The 20,365-nt window shown below is 53.4% G+C and overlaps 1 protein-coding gene across 8 annotated transcripts in view; it reads left to right on the forward strand.

The window, feature by feature from the left end:
• The window catches only part of BMP1 (bone morphogenetic protein 1), a 40,120-nt gene that overhangs the window by 8,057 nt on the left and 11,698 nt on the right, over positions 1-20,365 (forward strand). For 3 of the 8 annotated variants that reach the window (XR_009541668.1, XM_060155592.1, XM_060155593.1), the window contains exons 3-15: positions 2,220-2,384; positions 2,574-2,691; positions 2,994-3,172; positions 3,918-4,023; positions 5,523-5,647; positions 6,155-6,270; positions 14,276-14,378; positions 15,847-15,963; positions 16,225-16,370; positions 16,473-16,668; positions 17,930-18,055; positions 18,836-18,996; positions 19,323-19,577. Coding sequence is in view for 7 of the 8 variants with exons in the window: in XM_060155592.1 (XP_060011575.1) it covers positions 2,220-2,384; positions 2,574-2,691; positions 2,994-3,172; positions 3,918-4,023; positions 5,523-5,647; positions 6,155-6,270; positions 14,276-14,378; positions 15,847-15,963; positions 16,225-16,370; positions 16,473-16,668; positions 17,930-18,055; positions 18,836-18,996; positions 19,323-19,577 (1,913 nt within the window). In the remaining variant the exon portion in view is untranslated. Of the gene's footprint in view, positions 1-2,219; positions 2,385-2,573; positions 2,692-2,956; positions 3,173-3,917; positions 4,024-5,522; positions 5,648-6,154; positions 6,271-14,275; positions 14,379-15,846; positions 15,964-16,224; positions 16,669-17,929; positions 18,056-18,835; positions 18,997-19,322; positions 19,578-20,365 lie in introns of those variants that run through there. The other 5 variants (XM_060155591.1, XM_060155595.1, XM_060155597.1 and 2 more) reach the window with 3 other exon arrangements.

The following is a 20,365-nucleotide window of genomic DNA, read 5'->3' on the forward strand; positions in this document are numbered from 1 at the left end:
AGCTGAAAATATCTTAAGTCAAAAATACATTTAATACACCTAATCTACTGAACATCATAGCTCAGCCCAGGGTATCTTAAAGGTGCTCAGAACACTTAACACTAGCCTACTGTTGGGCAAAATCTTCTGACACAAAGCCCATTTTATAATAAAATGATGAATCCCTCACGTAATTATTGAATACTGTCCCGAAAGCGAAGAACGGAATGGTGGTCTGGGTACAGAATGGTTGTGAGCGTATGGGCTGTTTCCCGTCGTGATGGTGTGGCTGGCAGGGAGCTGCGGCTCACTGCCACTGCCCAGCATCTCAAGAGAGGATCACGCTGCCTATCACTAACCCAGGAAATTCAAAATTCGAAGTACGGTTTCTACTGAGTGTGTTATCACTTCCGTACTATCAAAACGTTGTAAGTAGAACCATCCGAAGTCAGAGACCATCTGTACGGAAACTAAGAGTCACAGAGGTAATGTGACATGCTTAAGGTCCCAAAGCTAGTCAGTGGCAAAACTGGGACAGGAGCCCAAGCCTTCTCACTCCAAATCCCAGGCTCTTCGCTGCACATCACAGTCCCTCCTGGCTTCCTCTCCTGCTCCCGCTTTGCAAAACTCTATGCATCCTTTAAAGCCCATCTCAAGAGCTTCTCTTGTGAAATCTTCCCTGATCTCATCCCCAAGTCCTGACCATGCCACCATTCGCTGTGCTCTTTCCTCTGGGCTTACACTGTTAGCATCTCACAAGTTGCACCACACTGCAATGATTTGTTTATATGTCTGTCTCCCCAGCTGGACTCAAAGCTCTTCAAGGTCAAGGGTGGGTCCAAGTACACCCCCCCCGCCCCCCCGCAGCGAGCTTGGCACTTGTGCATGTGTGAGGGAATGGGAGGGTTGAGGGCCTGGGCTGTCTTGGTTCTGTTCAGCCTTCTCACCGCTCTGGAATGTGGTCCTGCTCACAGGTAACCCTCCCATTGCCCAAGTGGGGGATTCTCACCTGGCACCTGTTCTGGGCACACTCTGGTGGTGCCAGGCAGTTGTCCTGTCTGGCAGGAGGGAGGATCCTGGCATGGGCAGGCCATGGAGTAAAGGTCAAACTACCCCAGAGAACAGCTGGCATTGGAGGGTGACCTGGTAGCCTGGTAACTAGCAAGGCTTACTTGACCTTAGTGGGGACGAGTAGACATGGGACAAGAGGAAAGTAGAATGGAGATTTGGATAACGTGGACTTGCCACTAACCCACCATCTGACTTTGTGCAAATCTTGGACTTCAGTTTCCTCATCTGTCAAATGTAGATAGCGACACTTGCCCAGTCCATCCAGAGAGCAACTGTGTCAAATGAGGACGTGTACTTGGGAATACTTAAAGAGGACATCAAGTTCTGTATGCTCCATAAATATGAAGGTTTATTGGCTGAGACGGGACTGTTTCCTAGTCTCAGGTCCCCTGCAGGTCTGGGGAAACGAGTACACCGCTGTTCTCTTTTTCACTGACAGTCAATTCTCTCTGTTCATGGTAGTTATGAATAGAGTTATAGAATAACCTTACAGTCATTCCATAAAGTCACTGTGAACACTGAACTAGCAAATTCTGAGCCGTTACTCCTAGGAGAAATAGAGGGTTAGGTTCCTGCAAGCCTCTGGTCACATTTTCATCAACTCATTAATACGTAACCCAGTCTTATGTGTGTTTCTATTTAAAGACACCTTAATTAATATAGCATTGATTCACTAACGTTGAACTCATGGCCAACAGCACTGTAACTCATGCCTGAACAAAGCTTCTCTAACCCAGGTATTTTCTCCATAAGGTACATCCCAGCCCTCTTGCACTTGGGAACACTAGACAGCCCTTCAGCACTACAGGGGGGTAAGGGGAGGCTCATTTTAAACAGCAAACTCACTGAGAAAAAGCACAAAATGCAAAAAATGTTGCACTAAATAGATTGTGAGAAAGATATTTACAGTATAAGCTGCAACAAGAAGGCAGCCTGTCGCCTTGTTCAGGCTCAGCTGGGATCATTCCTGTGGGTGACTGAAATTCTTCACTGCTCTGTGCATGACAGCAAGTGACCGTGAAGGAGCTGAGGGTATTGCTTTGGGGGTTACAAAGAAATTTTACTGAGTGGGCAAATACGGAATCCCTAGATAATGAGGGTCGGTTGTAATTTGCTTTCTCTTGCTCTTCATTCCCTTGCTACCAAATGCCTTCTTCTTTCAATTTCAGGAAACTCTTCCACCCTCAACTGTCAGAGCACTAGTGGGCAGCCGCAGAGGAAAAGTCACGGGAGATGGAGAAGCAGGTCCCGGAGCCGGAGGGCAGCAACGTCTAGACCAGAGCGCGTGTGGCCCGATGGGGTCATCCCCTTTGTCATTGGAGGAAACTTCACTGGTGAGCATGATGTCGGGCGTGTGGGGAGCAGCCTGCACCGTGGCCTGGCCTCAGGACAGCCCTGTCGTGCATGATGGTGTGAGTGGTACCTTCTGCCTGTCTGTCCAATGAATGGCTGACTCTTTAGCAATGGGTGGAAGTGGGCCCACCTGGACAACTGTGACAGCCTGGCCTCCCTTGTCCTGGCAGGCAGCCAGAGGGCAGTCTTCCGGCAGGCCATGAGGCACTGGGAGAAGCACACCTGTGTCACCTTCCTGGAGCGCACAGATGAGGACAGCTATATCGTGTTCACCTATCGACCCTGCGGGTGAGCAGGGGCCCCTGGGCACTGTACCCTCGGCCATCGCCCCAACCCATGTTCTGTCCTGAGCACTGCAGCTGTCCCATCTGGGCACGGCCCTGCGTCATCTGTCCCCTCCCGCCATGGGGCATCTCCCCAGGAGCTGCCCCGGATGTGGCTCAGACCCCAGCACACAGTCCGGGCATCCCGCACTCGGGTCCCTCCCCAACCCCTCCGCTCCCTGGCCCCCCTGGCAGCCACACCCGACCCCTGAGTGGATGCACTCCCCCAGCTCGGGACCGCCCCCCTGAGCTGGCCCCGCCCTCCAGGTGCTGCTCCTACGTGGGCCGCCGTGGTGGGGGCCCCCAGGCCATCTCCATCGGCAAGAACTGTGACAAGTTCGGCATCGTGGTCCATGAACTGGGTCATGTCATCGGCTTCTGGCACGAACACACGCGGCCTGACCGAGACCGCCACGTCTCCATCGTGCGCGAGAACATCCAGCCAGGTACGCTCCTCTACCTGCCCCTCCAGGGCTCCTGGTCAGGGTGGGAGCTGCTCCCTCAAGCCATCGCCTTTGGTCAACTCAGCATTGTAGTCCCAGCCAGCTGGGTAGTCACAGCCCTGCCTGGGGTCCAGACCCTTCCCCTGCAGCATCTCCTCCGGGTCAGTAGCAGCTCAGGGACTGCAAATCAGTTGTCAGATGGGGAGCCAGGAGAGGTCCAGGTCCTGCACAAAGGGGCTGTCTGGAGCAGCCAGAACCCCCCTGGCCTTTAGGGGTGCAGGTGGGAAGGGGTCGGCCCATCTCCCATGCTGCCTCAGCCTTTCTCTTCCCTTTTACCCAGTCTCCTGCTCTTGGCCTATGCTGTCCTCCAAGGGTTTTTTCCTCTCTCCTTTCTCCCCACCGTGCTCTCTCTTCCCTCCCTTCCTGCTTCCTCCCTTTCTCCCCAGGCCTCCTCCACTCTTCACTGCTCTCATCTCCCTGTGGTTCTAGAAATGGGCACCTCCTTCCCATCTTCCCTTGAGCCTTCCCTCCAGCAAATCCTCAACCCCACCCACCCCCCTGCTGGACGGACTCTTCTAGAGACCCGCCCCTCCCCCAGGCTTCCCCTGGCAGCTGCCTAGACCCTCAGGTAGGGGGGCACCTCTCAAGTGCAGGGAGGACCCCGTTCCCCACCCTGAAAAGGTAGCACTGCATCCCTCACAGACCCGCCCGCTCCCACCTCCCCACACCCTTTTCCTGGTCTTCGCAGGGCAGGAGTATAACTTCCTGAAGATGGAGGTCCAGGAGGTGGAATCCCTGGGGGAGACCTATGATTTTGACAGTATCATGCACTATGCCCGGAACACATTCTCCAGGTGAGAGATGGGGCCCAGCCTCTTCTGGGGCAGCCCAGCCCTGCCCTCCGTAGGCCTCCCGCTTTGCACTAGCCTGCCCTGCTGGGGTCGTTGGCGAGGACAAGGGTGGGCCTCTGGGTGGCTGCGGCCCCCGAGCAGAGGACCCGTGGGTGCTGCCTGCCCTGCTGTCCTCTTCCACGGTGGGTGCATGGCAGGGCCGGGACTCACAGAGCCTGGGTTCTTCACCTAGTACTGGGCACACCTGGCCCGGGAGGCTGAAACCCAGCTGCCGTGCAGCCGCGTGGTGTGCTGTGGCCCCGGAACCGTATCCGCCCGAAGGAGCTGAGCTTTTCCCTCAACCCTCAGCCAAAGGGGGTGTGTCTCTCTGATGGGTCTACCTTTGCGTAACTGGCTGACTGGCACAAAGTCTGGCTTCTGTCCTGGACCAGCCCCGCTCCCCAGCTCACCAGCACGTATACACCTACTCTTTATCCTGGGCCTAGGTTCCCAGAAATCACAGCCAGAGCCCCCAGAGGTAGTGGCCCAGCCTCCCCGTCCCAGCTTCTCCTTAGCAGAGTGTGGGAAACAGCCCCTCCTCCTCCTCTGCCTCCCCCCAGCACCCTAACTCGCACCCCCTCCTGGCCTTTCCCCTGCCTGGCTCTGTCCTCATCCTCTGTCTCTGCTCTCCCAGACCCTGGCCCTCCCCCTCTCCTCAGATGCTCCTTCTAGACCCACTCTTCCTGCCTCCAGACCTGAGGGAACAGAGACCAAGGAAGGGTGGTGAGGTCATCCCACCCACCACACCCACAGACCACCCCCTGTACATTTCCCACCACATCCCACCCCGCCTCCTGCTGAGTTCTACCCAACTGGGTGTGAGTCAGGGGCCCTGGGGAGGTGGAGGGATGCCTGCTGCCCCTTCCTTCTGCTCCTCCCAGATGGCAACATCCAGGACCTAGCAGGCAGGAACTGAGGGGACAGGGGACACTGATGGATCGGGAGCTAGCGGGGCTGTCCCTGGGGTCTGCTCTGGCCACGGTGGAGCCTGCCCTTTGGCCTTGTCCCAGGTCCCATCAGGAGTAGCCCGCGCCAGCAGGACGAAGTGTTGGCCCTGGGTAGTCCTGGGAGAGGTGTAGTCAGGGCTGAATCAGCACAGGGGGCCTCAGAAGCAGGGCCGGGCAGGGCTGGGACATGACTGACGAGGGGTCTGGCGCTCTCCCGGGGCTGGGAGTTGGGCCAGACTGAGCCGGAGCACCGGTGTGTCCCCGGGGCCTCCTAGGTCCATGTCCGCGACCTCCCAAAGTGTTCCTGGGCTCCCCCAGGCCCTGTGGTATGGCTGCCACGGAGCAGGGTGGCTGGTGGTCAGAGGGCAGTGTAATGACAGGGTGAGATGTCTCCACCCATCCCTGACCCTGCTGAGGAATGTCTGGGCTCTTGCGGGGTCGTGACCTTCGGTGCACGCATGCCAGCCACCCTCCTTCCCGTCAGACTCTCACCCAGGCTGGTCTTCTCCTCCTCAGGGGCATCTTCCTGGACACCATCGTTCCCAAGTACGAGGTGAATGGGGTGAAGCCTCCCATCGGCCAGAGGACCCGGCTCAGCAAGGGGGACATTGCCCAGGCCCGCAAGCTCTACAAGTGCCCAGGTCGGGGCAGGGGTGGGGACAGGCCAGGGTGGGGTGGAGGGTAGGCCCTGGGGCCAAGAAGGTTGAGGCTGTGAGACTTAGAAAAGGCTGAGGCTGTCTGGCGTCGGGGGAGGGGGCACCCAGGGAGGGGGAGTGTTCAAGTTACAGACCCAAACTGGGGCTTGGATCAGGTGGGGAGATGCTGAGCCACCCATCTTCTGAGGGTGAGAGTGAGGGACAGTGGGAGCAGAAAATGGGGGGCGCAGAGCGATTCTCAGTGAGTGAGAGGAAGTGAGGCCCTCCGAAGGAGCTTGACCTTAACTCTGGAACCCATGTTGCCTTGACAACAGGGCATCCTGCAGCACTAGGTAGAACGGAAAGGAGAAGGGATGGATCTTAAGGGGACGGGGCCATCCCAGACTCTCTCCTCTCCCCCAAAGGATGCCAGGGCTCAGGGCAGGGAAGCCAGAAAGTTGGGGGGATTGGGCACCTGCAGCCAGCAACCCAGTCATTTCCTTTCCTCGACAGCTTGCGGAGAGACCCTACAAGATAGCACGGGCAACTTCTCCTCCCCCGAGTACCCCAACGGCTACTCCGCCCACATGCACTGCGTATGGCGCATCTCAGTCACACCTGGGGAGAAGGTAACTGAGCATCCTCTCCTCTGCCAGGACCCCTGAGTAGGAGAGCTTAGTCCATGTGGCTGTGAGTGACCTACCTGGGGAAGGTAAACTCATTCACCCTGCAGGACGATGAGAGGCTTCTACTAATAGTTGTATATAAATGCTAACTTGTGAATAGCATTTACTACGCGCCAGACATTTTTCTAAGTGCTTCTCAGATCCATTCGCAGGCTTTTCATGTGGAGTCTGGACCTCTCACCCACCCCTGGACCTTCCATGTCCTTCATATTTTTATTGCTCCCAAGAGTCAGCTTTAAGGCTTTATTTCCCTTGATTGGAACTTGGTTCTTAATGTCCTAGTGCAACCTTGAGCTGGGTTAGATTTTATTACCGGTTGCATTGCTCATTCCAACAGCTCTCAAGATCATTTTGAATCAGAATTCCACCATCCGGCAGGTAGCCGTCCTCACTCTGCCATGAGCTCATTTGATAAGCATGTCTTCTGGGTGTTCCGAACCTGGCCTTTGATCAAAATATTGAACAGGACATGAATTAAAACAGATCCAAGATCTCCCTCTGAATTGACATCGACCCAGTAATCTGCAGGCTTTGGGCAAAGCTATTCCACTAGCTATGACTATGCTGAATGTCATTACCAGCCAGCCACCGGTCACCACCTTATTGACCAACCACCACATGAGCTGCTTCTGAGACCAAGCCTTTGTCGTCTTTATGTCTCTGGCACAGGAAGTGATTAATAAATGCCGAATACATGGATGAATTGCCTTACCAAAACAAATCCACTGTTTCACCAGTTGGTAAATCCCCTTTTAAAAAAGAAGTGAGATTTGTCTGATGTACCTTGTTTCACGTGAACCCAAAAGTAGTCAAATGTTTCTTTTCTAAATGGTCATAGACCATCTGTTTAGTTGGGGATCACCATTGAACTCAGTGGTTTGCAATTCCCAGAATTCACTCTAAACCCCCTTCCCAACACACGCATGTGCACGCACACATGCATACAAACCCCTTTTGAAAACTGGGAAAGATTTTGTTCTGAGTTCTCAAGATTACAGACACTGCTCACATCTGCAAGTTATTTGAATGTCCTCTGATGTCATTTTTGAGTCTAGAGGCAAAAGCCAATTTAAAGAGGCGCTCGCTGACTCTCCTTCTGTATTATTGAGCTTCTGTTTCCTTTCCAAACGATGCTGCTTTTATTTTTTTATAATTTGAAGATCATCCTCCCTTACGACAGACTTTTATTGAGAGCTGAGTAATTCCCTATCTCCCTTGGTTAGCTTTCTAGCAGCTTCCCTCAAAAGTGAACCCACCCCTTCCTGGTTCTTGTTCTGAATCTAAGTTAAAAATTGCATCCTTTTCACTGTCTTGTAGTGACCTTGCCCTGGTTTCCTCCATTCCTCTGCTGAGGGTTTCCAGCCTTTGGAAATCTCACCGCAGATAACAATAATAATAATAACAACTAATGATCATTGAGCATATGATTGGCCAGGCATGTGTTAAAGCTCTGTGTCATGTCTTTTAGCACAACGTTATAGGCTGGGTGCTAATGTTAGCCTCATTTTGTATATGAGAAAACAAACTTGGAAAAAGTAACTTGCCCAAGATCTCATAGATCCTGGATTATGGCATAAAAGTCTGTGATTGAAATACCGTGTGAATTCCAAAGCCTTGTCCCATTCCAACAACTAAGTGCCCTGTGGCAACTTGTGTGACCACTAGGTGCCCAGTGCTGGGCCCAGCCCTGGGGATGGACAGGTGCACGAGACAGTTCGCGGCCCCACGGAGCACAGAGGAGGGTAGAGCATCACTCTCTTTCCCGTTCAGGAGGTTTGCTCAGTTGGCAGGCATATGGCAACTTGGTCAGGACCCTCTTCTTTCCTTGCTTTGTGGGCTGGCATGGGCTGGCCCTAGTCTCTAGAGAGCACACGGCCTTGCCTTAGGAGCCTCTCTGTGCCTGGGACCTGTTCCCTTCATAGCTCCCACAAGACTCCCCATCCTTTTTCAGAGACCTGCCCGGAGCTCCAGGGAGAGAAGTGGGCTACGGATAAAAATTCCAGATTAACCAATGCATGATTGTAGAAATGCAAAAAGTAAAACCTACCCATGGGTTGAAATTGTAGAGTTGTAACTGAACCAAAGATGGAACCCTGGGGGACAGAAACATTTAAAGGCTGGGGAGGCAGAAGAGGATGGTACCATCAAGTTGGCATGGCCACTTTTTGTCACTTACCAATTATGTGCCAAAGTATCGGCATCTTACATGCATGATCTCGTTATTCCTCACAACCGTTTCATGACGTAGGTACTGTTATCCCTACTGGAGAGTGGAGGGAATTGAGGCTTAAAGTGCAGGAGTAGATCTGGCCAGGTTTGCTCAGGTAACAATGGTGGAACCAGCATTCAGTTCTAGGACTATCTGACTCCAAAGTCTACTCTTTCAACAGTAAACCTTAAATAAATCCACGTGTGTTAGCGGATGGACTTTGACATCTGTTTGGCTCCTGAGAGGTTGTTTTTCACTTGCCTCCCAGTTCTCAGCTTATTGCCAGACATGCAAGTGATATGTAAAACTTATCTCGTACAATTGTGCGAGTCGTAGGGATGTCAAAGGAGAAAGAGCCACTTTGGAGGACTTCTTGGAGGATCCTCAAGTCTTTACACTGCACGTAATTAGCAACTGCCCTGAAGGGGATTTACAGTGTTTCCCAAGCAACGAAGGGAACTCCTTTATGAGCAGGAAAGCGGTTTCAGAAGGAGACCATAGTCAAATGTTGCAGAGGAGCCAGGAAGATAAGAACTTAAAATGCTTTTGGATTTGGCCGTATCCACCCTCATTCCCATCAAGGTCCAACCCAAATTCTGCCTCCTCCCATCCCCCAGCTGGGCAGAGACGACCCCTCCCATCCCTCCTCTGCAAGGCCTGGGCTGGGTCCTCCCTTAAGTCCCTCTTCTCAGGCACCGAAGGGCGTAGAGCTCTGAGCATGGAGGGAAAGTTGATGCTCATTCTTTGCACAGCCGTTGGGCAAAATTGATCGGTAGGCCTGGGGAGGCCACACGGAATGGAGGTTAAGGGTATAAGTTTAAGATCCAGAGTGCCTGGGTTTGACTCCCAGCTGTGCTCTTTACTGGATGTATGATCTTGGGGAAGTTGCTTACCCTCTCTGTGCCTTTGTTTCCCCATTTGTAAAATGAGCCTGGTGATAGTACCTCCCTCATGGGGTTGATACGAGGATTAAGCAAGTTCATGTACATTAAGTGCTTAGGGCACTGCCTGGAACATAGCGGGAATTCAGTCAATGTTAGCTGCTAGTATCATTCTCCGGTCCTGATCTGTGAAATGAGTGAGCCCTGGTCAACTTCCCCGGGTACCTCATTTGCCTCCCTCTATTTCCTGCATTCTGATCCGGACCGTCCTGTGAACCCAATATCAAACTATCTAAGCAAATTCAACTCCAGGAGTGAAATTAGTGTTTATCAAGTGGCATACACTGTCATATGGATGTGTGACACGTATGTATTGGTACCCGTGTCAGACAAGGTCGTAAATTTTACATGTATTAATTTAAGTCCTATGAGGCTGGTACTATTACCGTTACCATCTTACAGATAAGGAAACAGAGGCCCAGAGGAGTTAAATGAGGCCTAAGATGTGACTGTAAGCCAGACAACAGGTCCCCCAGGGTTGGCGTGTTCTCCCAACTCCTCCCTGAGAGCACCCAAGAAGCATGAGGAATACTTCCCACACGCAGGGTGCACCTGGGGACTCTGTACCTGTATCTCATTTACCCCCGACTCCCCAGCGGAGTCGTTATGGTCACCTCCATTTTTCGGACAGAGACAGCGAGGCACAAAGTCACCATCCAGGAAGTGGCAGAGCTGGCCCAGTTTTTCTTGGCAAAGGGCAGTGCCCCTGCCACCAGCGCACAGCTGTTTCCACACGACAGAAGTTGTTACAACTCTTAATTAGACACCTCCGGTCTCAGTATAGCCGTGGCTGCGCCTCCCTGTAGGATGCCCCTGACTGCTCGCCCAGGTCTGTTCCTTCCACGTGAGGTGGCCTCTGCTTCCTCCTGCCTGTGGCAGGTCTTGGGTGAGCCCCGTGGGGCTCTGCCGGCTGGGCACGGTTTCTTCTTCAGAGGCCTGAATCCATCCCCCCTGGACAGAGTCACAGTTGTTTCCGGGGAGGGAGGGAAAGTGGCTGCCGTTCTCAGGGCTGCTTGCTGAGTGAAATGGATTGGCAGGCCCAAGGAGGCCACGTGGAGTAGGGGTTAAGGGTGTAAGTTTAGGAGTCAGGGAGCCCTCACTCGGCCCTCTGCATTCCTTCTTCCGCCCAGCAGCTCTTCGAAAGATATTTTTGTTGTTTGCTAGATATAAAGATAACAGATGCATGTTGTAAACACTTTGAGCAATATAGGAATGCGTACGGTAAAAAGTGAATTTTCTCCCCTTGATCATCCTCCAGATCCCACTCCACAGAGACAACTAAGCATTGGTAACACTTGGGATGTCCTTCCAGACCCTTCTAGTGTGGGGGTGTGGGGGTGGGGTGGCCTTCTGTAACTTGCCTTTCACTCAACAATAAATCACAGTCATCGTTCCACGTCAGCACATATAGATCTACCTCAGTCACTTTCGTGGTTGCTTGGCATCCCGTCATCTTGACTGCCCTTAATTTAATTATTTAATCATCCCCTCAGCTCTCCTGATGGATGCCGATTTAAGTTTTGCCAAGCTTTCATTACTACCAAAATAAATACCTTGAAACTTAAATCTTTATACACTTGGGCAAGTATATTAGAATAGATTCCAAAAAGCAAAATTCTAGTCAAGAAGTATTTATTAAACAACTATTATGTGCCATGCACCGAGGATTCCATAGTGAATTAAACTTCCTCTGTGGTCATATGTGGTCTTTTCTAAAAAGGTAAAATATTGGGTCATAAGACACTGGCTCTATAGCAAGAGTTAGAACAGATTTTCAACTTCAGTTTTTCAAAATGCCAGGACTTGTATTTTTATAATAATAATAATAATACTCCCAATGATGATTAATCATCGAGAGTAATATAGTGCAGTTTTCGGGGGCTCCCTGGCAGCCTAGTGGTTAGGATTCCGGGCTTTCAGTGCCGAGGCCCAGGTTCAGTCCCTGGTTGGGGAACTGAGATCCTGTAAGCCATGCGGCGTGGCCAAAAAACAAAAAAGAAGTAATATAGTGTACTTTTCGTGTTTTTTTAATTTTTAGTTATTTTTTGGCTGTGTTGGGTCTCTGGTGCTGCACGTGGGCTTTTGCTAGTTGCGACGAGCGGGGGCTACTCTTCCTTGCGGTGTGCGGGTTTCTCATTACGGTGGCTTCCCTTGTTGCAGAGCATAGGTTCTAGGCGCACAGGCTTCAGTAGTTGCAGCACTCAGGCTCAGTAGTTGTGGTACGCGGGCTTAGTTGCTCCACAGCATGTGGGATCTTCCCAGACCAGGGATCGAACCTGTGTCCCCTGCATTGGCAGGCGGATTCTTAACCACTGCGCCACCAGGGAAGTCCCCTGTAGTGCACTTTTCAAAACGTGATCTCACTCGATTACATCTCAGAGTAACAAAATTAATGAAAGCTCCCCCAAACACAAACATATTTAAACTCATGTGTGAATCAAAAGAAAATATGAAAGATTGGACCATGGGTTCCAAGCTAGGTCAGAAGAAATGTAAGTACACGGGGGTGAAAGGCAGTGAAAGTACAACAGGCTCAGTAGATTGAAGGTTGCAGTGAACTGGAAGGATCGTTGAGCTCTGTGTACAGAGGGAGTGAGCAAGGAAAGATTGGGGCACATGGATGTAGAGTGGGGTCCTTGGATTTGACATTATGGATGATAACAAGGTCCAGGGCATGATGTGCTGGCTGAGAAGGGGCAGAGAGAGGGTGAGAGAGGAGGTTAGGGAATGCGAAGGTCAGGAAATGGCAAGGATAGTGCAGGTGGATATTGAAAACACCAAGAAGGAACTTCCCTGGTGGCGCAGTGGTTAAGAATCCACCTGCCAATGCAGGGGACATGGGTTTGAGCCCTGCTCCAGGAAGATCCCACATGCCGCAGAGCAACTAAGCCCGTGTGCCACAACTACTGAGCTGTGCTCTAGAGCCCACGAGCCACAACTACTGAGCCCATGTGCCACAGCTACTGAAGCCCGCACGCCTAGAGCCCGTGCTCCGCAACAAGAGAAGCCACCGCAACGAGAAGCCCAAGCACCACAAAAAAGAGTAGGACCCGCTCGCCGCAACTAGAGAAAGCCCGCGCGCAGCAACAAAGACCCAATGCAACCAAAAATAAATAAATAAAATAAAATAAAAAAGTAAAATTAAAAAAAAAAGAAAACACCAAGAATTCTGACGGGGTCGGTGCTAAAGTGACCATGAGCCGGGAGCTCTTCCTTGACCAGTGGTTTTCATTCTGGCCTCTACTCTGTCTGCCTCTAACACTGCAGTGAGCCACAGGGGAGATGGACACCCTTGTCCCCTTCTCCAGCGGGGAACCCAGCTAGCACCTAACAGGTGGGCCCCTTGGGCCTTCTCATGCCCACTGCACACTCCTCGCAGATGGGGGTGCCATTCTCTGGAGTCCCTGCTTGTTGGACTCTGAACATACAAGCAGGCTTCAGGGCTCACTCCGGAAACTACTAAGGAAGCAGTTTCCCTCCTAGTAAGGGTGCTTCTCTACCTGTTCATATGCCCCCCTGCTGGGGAGACTTGGTACTTACCGAGGTATCAAACGTTCCTCCAGTATTAGGTGAACGTTTGACGAGTTCAAGGGCTGAAATAAGTTTATGTGAAGGAGGTCCTTAGGGCAGTATCTGTACCTATGTATTGCTGTGTTAGGGTGAGATGCTCTTTCCTCATTTTATGCACCATTTTATGCAGAGGCAAGATTCAAACCCAGGCTCGTATGACTGGAATCTGAGTTTTTCACTAGGTGGTCTTTTCATGCATATGTCTTATTCTTCTAAGTCCTAAGCTCCTTGACAGGGACGTATCTTTTTTCTTTTTCTTTTATTATTTATTTATTTTTGGCTGCGTCAGGTCTTTGTTGCTGCGTGCAGGCTTTCTCTAGTTGTGGCGAGCGGGGGCGCCTCTTTGTTGAGGTGTGCAGGCTTCTTGTTGCGGTGGCTTCTCTTGTTGTGGAACACGGGCTCTAGGCGCGTGGGTTTCAGTAGTTGCGGCACACAGGTTCAGTAGTTGTGGCTCGTGGGCTGTAGAGCTCAGGCTGAGTAGTTGTGGCGCACGGGCTTAGTTGCTCTGCAGCATGTGGGATCTTCCCGGATGAGGGCTCGAACCCGTGTCCCCTGCATTGGCAGGCAGATTCTTAACCACTGCGCCACCAGGGAAGCCCTTTGTTTTTTTTTAACTGAAGTATAGTTGAGTGTCTTAAACCCATTCTTGGGAGGCATGCAGACCTGATACTCCCTTCAGCGGTTAGCACGAGCCCTGCCTAGAACCAGCACTCAGTAAATGCGCGATGATGGGTAACTCAGGCCTTCTTCCCTCTGCTCGTCCTCTCTGGACCCTTCATTCCCATTCAGACCGCCCCCTGCCCCCAGTCCCACATGCCTCCCTGGGCCCTTCCTCTCACCAAGGAGACCTCTTCCCTCTAAAAATGCTGTAATTTATATCATTTAAGTTGACCATGAAGAGAGCTGGGTTTGTTTAACCCTAAGCAACGGCTCCTTACTAAGGAGATCAGTAAAATGAGACCCCAGGTCTCAAACATACTTTCAACGAGGCTGTGCATTTTAAGTGAGGCCTGGCTTGGGGTATCTGGGAAGAATGCTGACTAGAACTGGCAGATGGCTGTGGACGAGGGACACTTCTGTGCCAGGAGCTCCTTTCTGGAACACTTAACTATTTATAACCCATGGCAAACAGCCTCACGAGGCAGGCAGCGGTCATGGGGCTGGTGGGCGAGACCGGCGGGCGATGTGTGGGCAGCGGTGTCACCTTCCTCCTCCCCCATTTCCCCAGATCATCCTGAACTTCACGTCCATGGACCTGTACCGCAGCCGCCTGTGCTGGTACGACTACGTGGAGGTCCGAGACGGCTTCTGGAGGAAGGCGCCCCTCCGAGGTACCGGCACAGCCCCGCCTTACCTCCTCCACAGCTGCGTCCTTCTTAGAACTACTCACATGACACGCTGTGCATCCTCCCCCCAACACTAGCACTTGGCTACGGGCAGCACCCTAGCATGGGAACCAGGGGTCCTGGTATAGTCAGTGCTGCAGCTTCATCACTAAATGTGTGACTTTGGGCAAGTCTCTTCCCCAGTCTGGACCTCAAGGTCCTCAGTATGGGCTTCCAGGCCTCTCTCAGAGGGTGGCTGTCGGTGTATAGGTGTGGGCAATCACACAGGGTGACAGAGGGAGATGGACAGGCCTGTCCTCTCAGCTCCAGGCTCTCTTCCTCATCTGGGCAATTTCAGAGGCTCTGTTTTCTGTCTGCGAGATGTGGCCTGAGGGTGCCCACAGTGCAGCCTGGTGCACCACAGAGACCTACATTCCTGGCACGGTCGCCCAAACCTGTTTGCACAGGGTGCCTTGTCTCGGGGGTAGGGGAGTGGGTAAGTGGGGGATGGATGGGTCAGAACCACAGGACAGAAGATGCTGTAATGGACACAGAGTTAGAGCCTGAGGAGCTACATGAATTCTTCTTCGATCTGGATGTGAGCCTAAGTAGCTCAGGACCGCTCATTGGCGTTAGAACTTTGTCTCACAGCCCAGCCTCTGCCTGAAGCAGGCTGACGAATCCTCGCTCACCATCTCTTTTTTCCCCCAGTTTCTGATGTTCGAATATTTCTTATTAGTCACCCAAAGCAGCTGTCATTACGACACTTCTTGCTACAGAAGAGTTAGCATTTCCAAGATTGCTGTTTCTTTCTTTTTTTTTTTGCAGTTTCTTTTTCATAACTTACATTCCTAGGCCAGCAGCCTCTGTCCATTGCTGTAAGTTGGGAAACACCCATATTATTACGAACACACACATCAGCCCTAGTCAATTCTTGACTACAAAGAATTCCACAGATGGCCAGCCTCGTCCACTTATGTGGATTCTTGTCAGGTTTTATTTCAAAGAGGACATTTTCTCACCCAGTCCCCGGATTCTGGGATTTATTTGGGGTCCCATGGCATCCCCTGCATTTGAGCAAAAGAAAACTGTTGCTTGTTTTTGGTTATTACTTGTTTGCATGGAGAGCAAATAAGAAAGGATAAGTAGTGATGATAATGCTCTTTTTAAAAAGTAAATAAAACACAGATACTGTTGGCTAAGGTGAGGAGTCACCGTTCCTCCCAGAAACAGACTCCTATCCTTTCCCTCAAGGGCAGGAAATCTTCTAGAGTGGACTCTGGCCCTTCAAGGCCAAACTGGACCTTGGACCAGATGCAGGCCAACTTGAATGTGTGTCAAGTGCAGACCAGGGCCAGAGCCCCTGAGCCCCTCAGAGAGGTGGGGAGGGCTTCCTGGAGGTGCAGCCCTGGTGCGGGAAGGGAGAGGGCCTTGCTTTGGGCCTCACTGCCCCCTGTCCACGCCGTCTGTCCAGGCCGCTTCTGCGGGGGCAAACTCCCGGAGCCCATTGTCTCCACCGACAGCCGCCTCTGGGTTGAATTCCGCAGCAGCAGCAACTGGGTCGGGAAAGGCTTCTTTGCGGTCTATGAAGGTACCGAGGCAGGGGGACGGGGGAGTCAGAGGTGGGGTCCCTGGGCACCCTAGAACCACTCCCTCCTGGCACCCCAGAGGCAAGGCCGAGGGCCCGTGAAGGAGGAAGTAGAGATCCCACTGGGACTGGCCAGGGCTAGGGGCACTGGGAAGCTGGGAATGTGGGTGGCAGGGCTAGAAGAGGGGGTAGAGGGGCTCTCGAACATTGCAGAGCATTCTGACCGACATCCCCTTTTTCCCAACTCATCCCCTGTCCCCAAAGCCATCTGTGGGGGAGATGTGAAAAAGGACAACGGCCACATCCAGTCGCCCAATTACCCAGACGACTACCGGCCCAGCAAAGTCTGCATCTGGAGGATCCAGGTGTCCGAGGGCTTCCATGTGGGCCTCACCTTCCAGTCCTTTGAGGTGGGTCAGAGACCCCCCAGGACGGCCCACCTCCTGCGGGCTTCCGGGGCTTGGGTCTGGGCCGCCAGGCCTCCTCCTGCTGACGGAGCCCCCGACCCCCAGATTGAGCGCCATGACAGCTGCGCCTATGACTATCTGGAAGTGCGCGACGGACACAGCGAGAGCAGCACCCTCATCGGGCGCTACTGCGGCTATGAGAAGCCGGACGACATCAAGAGCACGTCCAGCCGCCTCTGGCTCAAGTTCGTCTCTGATGGGTCCATTAACAAAGCTGGCTTCGCCGTCAACTTTTTCAAAGGTGCCTCCTTCCCCGCACCCCTACCCCGGCCCACTCCTGTGGCCAACCCACCTCCTTTGTTCCTTCTTTTTATTTTTTAAATTTTATTTGATTGAAGTAAGAACACTTAGCGTGAGGTCTACACTCGGAGCACATCTAAGTGTACAAACCAGTATTGCCGACCAAGGCACAGTGCTGTGCAGATCTCCTTGCTTGACGGAAACTTTATGCTCGCTGATTCATAACTCCCCCCCCTCCCCCAGCCCTGGGCACCCATCATTCCACTCTTCAGTTTTATGAATTGGGCTATTTTAGATACCTCATGTGAGTGGAATTATGCAGAATTTGACTTTTGGGGACTGGCTTATTTTACTTAAAATAATGTCCTGAAGGTTCATCCGTGTTATCGCATATGGCAGAGTTTCCTTCTTTTTTAGGGCTGAATAGTATTCCACTGTGTGTCTGAACCACATTTCCTTTAGTCTCATCCGTGGATGGACACCTTGGCTATTGTGAATGGTGCTGCCATGGCTTCATTCGTTCCTCATTCACTCACTCAACACACTGTGAGGGATTCGTAGACCCTGGCGCCCTGCCCTTGAATTTATGGCCTAACTGGGCAGAAAAGGTCCCACTGAAAAACTACATACCTCACTGAGTAAATGACAAACGTAGGTAAAAGTAGCTGACACACGGTAGGTGGTCGACAGAGAATTGACATAACAATTCAGGAGTTGCCAAAAGTTTGTACTGAAGGAATGTTGGTGAGATGTGCAGGCAGAAAGTACCGTAGGAGCTCAGGGAGGATACAAGGCAGCGTGGACGTTTTATCGGCGTGACCCTGGGCATTGAGGGTGTTCTGCCCAAGCCTCATTTCCTCGTCTGTAATCTGGGCACAGTTACAGCCCCTCCATCACAGGCTTCACGTAGGGATTGAAGCAGAGGTGAAAGAACGGTACTCAGCCGGGGATGGCGCATGAGAGGCCCCAGTGAATGGTGGTGGCCACCAGCCCAGCCAGTGTGGTCAGAAGGAAGGCTCCATGGGTCCACCTGTCCCCTCCTTCAGGGAACTGCCTGTCCCTTTGGGGTTGTCACAGACAGGATCCCCTGGGGACCGGGTGGGGTTCTGAGCAGGTCACAGCTGACTTCCTCCCCCTGGAATGGGACTGGGGGTGGTCCTAGCAGCCTGAGGGGTCCTGGACTTGACTCCCAAGCAGAGGGCAGGAGGAGGGACCCAGGCCCCGGACTGGGAGTCACTGACACCCTTTCCTTACGACCGCAGAGGTGGACGAGTGCTCTCGGCCCAACCGCGGGGGCTGTGAGCAGCGGTGTCTCAACACCCTGGGCAGTTACAAGTGCAGCTGCGACCCTGGGTATGAGCTGGCCCCTGACAAGCGCCGCTGCGAGGGTAAGTGCCCCCGGGCTGCCCAGGACCCTGTTCCCTCTCCCACCCCAAACCCTCCAGCCCGGGTCTCTTCTGCCCTTGGACAGACCCCTTTCCAGAAAAACGAGGATTCCCTGGCACTTTGGTCACTACTCATGGGTAAGGAATACATTGTCTCTTTCAATCCCCCGGAACACACTGTGACCAGGTGTGATGTACTCTGGTTTGGTTTTCATTCTTGTTCTTCTTTTTAAATGCTGATCTTGATTGATTTCATCACCCAGCAGAAGGTCACGATCCACAGTTTGGAAACCACTGTTCTTAGACAGGCACTGAGTTCCAGCCTCTCATTATAAATGTTCCCAGGAGGTAGTGAAACGCTCTCTGGCTAACTGTCTCCATCTCAGCCTGATCTTGCTGCCGGGCTTCTCTCCACTCACCTCTGAGCAGCTCCCTCTCCCTCCGTGCCTCCCAGTCCCTGCCCCCTGGTCCTCCCTGCCTCCCTCCCAGCACCCCCTGCCCACTGGTACTGCCTTTCTGGAGCCCCTCACCCCACCCCCCACCTCTAAGCAGACGCCTGGCCTGTTCTCTCGCAGAGAAAATTGAAGTGACCACACAACTCCTCCTACTCTGAAGACACCCCCCCTCCCCTGCCTCCTTCCCCATAGAGACCACACACCAGCCCCCCAGGCTGGGGGAACCCACAAACCCACTCCTCCTCCTTCATGCACCCCAGCCTGTGTCCATGCCCTTCTCTAGAGCCGGGACTCCTGGTGGGTGACGCCACCTCCCTTGTCCCCCCAGCTGCCTGTGGTGGATTCCTCACCAAGCTCAATGGCTCCATCACTAGCCCGGGCTGGCCCAAGGAGTACCCCCCTAACAAAAACTGCATCTGGCAGCTGGTGGCGCCCACCCAGTACCGCATCTCCCTGCAGTTTGACTTCTTCGAGACCGAGGGCAATGATGTAAGTGCCCGCCTGGGGCTGAGGAGACGCAGGGAGGTCTGAGGCGTGCGAGCTCAGCCTGGTGCCTGCTTCCTACCCTCCGAAAGAAATACTCCAGGAATGTAGAGGCAGTGTGTGTGTGTGGGGGGGGTTCAGAGGAAGCAGGGGAGGCTCAGGGAGGAGGGCCTTGAAGGCCAGGGAGCACGTGGCACATGGGAATGAAGGACGTGGAGTCCAGAAGCCTGTGGGGAGAGGCAGGGCAGGGGGCTTGTGTGGGGAGCACAAGAGGAACTGATGGGGTGGGGTGGCAAAGCAGGTAACTAAAGGCGAAAGGACCCACGGAACAGGGAGCCTCCTCAGGCGCAGGTGGTCAGGAGAGGCTTCCTGGAGGAGGTGGGCCTGGAGCTGCGCTGCCCCACAGGTGTGCAAGTACGACTTCGTGGAGGTGCGCAGCGGACTCACGGCCGACTCCAAGCTGCACGGCAAGTTCTGTGGCTCCGAGAAGCCCGAGGTCATCACCTCCCAGTACAACAACATGCGTGTGGAGTTCAAGTCCGACAACACAGTCTCCAAAAAGGGCTTCAAGGCCCACTTCTTCTCAGGTAACCCCGGACTCCCCAGCTCCGAGCCCCGCATCCCTTTCTTCCTGCCGCTGCGCCCCTGTACTATGCAGCCCCTCTGGTGCCGGGCAGCAGGGTCTGTCCCCTGCTCCCCCCACTGGCCCTCCACCACCAGGACAGCCCTCCCTGCCTGAACCCCGCTATTCCTGAGCCCTCAAGGCTGTATGGGAGCCGACCTGAGGCCGGGCAGGACATAGGCCTGCAGAAAGGAAGGGAGAGGGCGCTCCAGGCCTCAGGGGCCGCAAGCCAAGACCCGAGGGAGGTCAGGCCCTGGGAGCAGGGAGTGCAGTGAGGCCGGACGCTGCCGCATGCAGAAGAGGAGGGTGTTTGCATTGGACTGTGGGGCAGGTTATCCGGCAGCGGTTGACTCTTTAATCAGAACCAGCACACACCAAATGGGGTCATGCCGGGGCCTTCATAAGTGATAAGGAGCCTCCCTTCCCTCAACCCCAAAGCCTTCCCACTCCCCCGAGGCCCACGGTGGGGGACTCAGATCCAACCAGCACATGTCTGTTGACAGCTGCCCCATGTAAGGCTAGGGGTCAAGTCCCTTTAAGGGCCCCATCTCCGGGCAGACAGGAGGCCATGGGCTGGCTGGAGCAGACAGTTTGTCGGGGAGCAACCCAGGGGTCCTCATCCCCAGCACGCCTGGTGGACCAGGCGTGGGCGGCAGGAAGCCCAGAAACCTCCGAGCGGGTCCACGCTGCCTTCCTTCTCCCCTCCTTTGCCCAGGGTCCTGCATCCTCAAGCCCCCTATGTGGCCGCCCTGC

Source organism: Lagenorhynchus albirostris, chromosome 7 (assembly GCF_949774975.1).
Source record: "Lagenorhynchus albirostris chromosome 7, mLagAlb1.1, whole genome shotgun sequence".
In the NCBI taxonomy this organism is placed as follows: Eukaryota; Metazoa; Chordata; class Mammalia; order Artiodactyla; family Delphinidae; genus Lagenorhynchus; species Lagenorhynchus albirostris.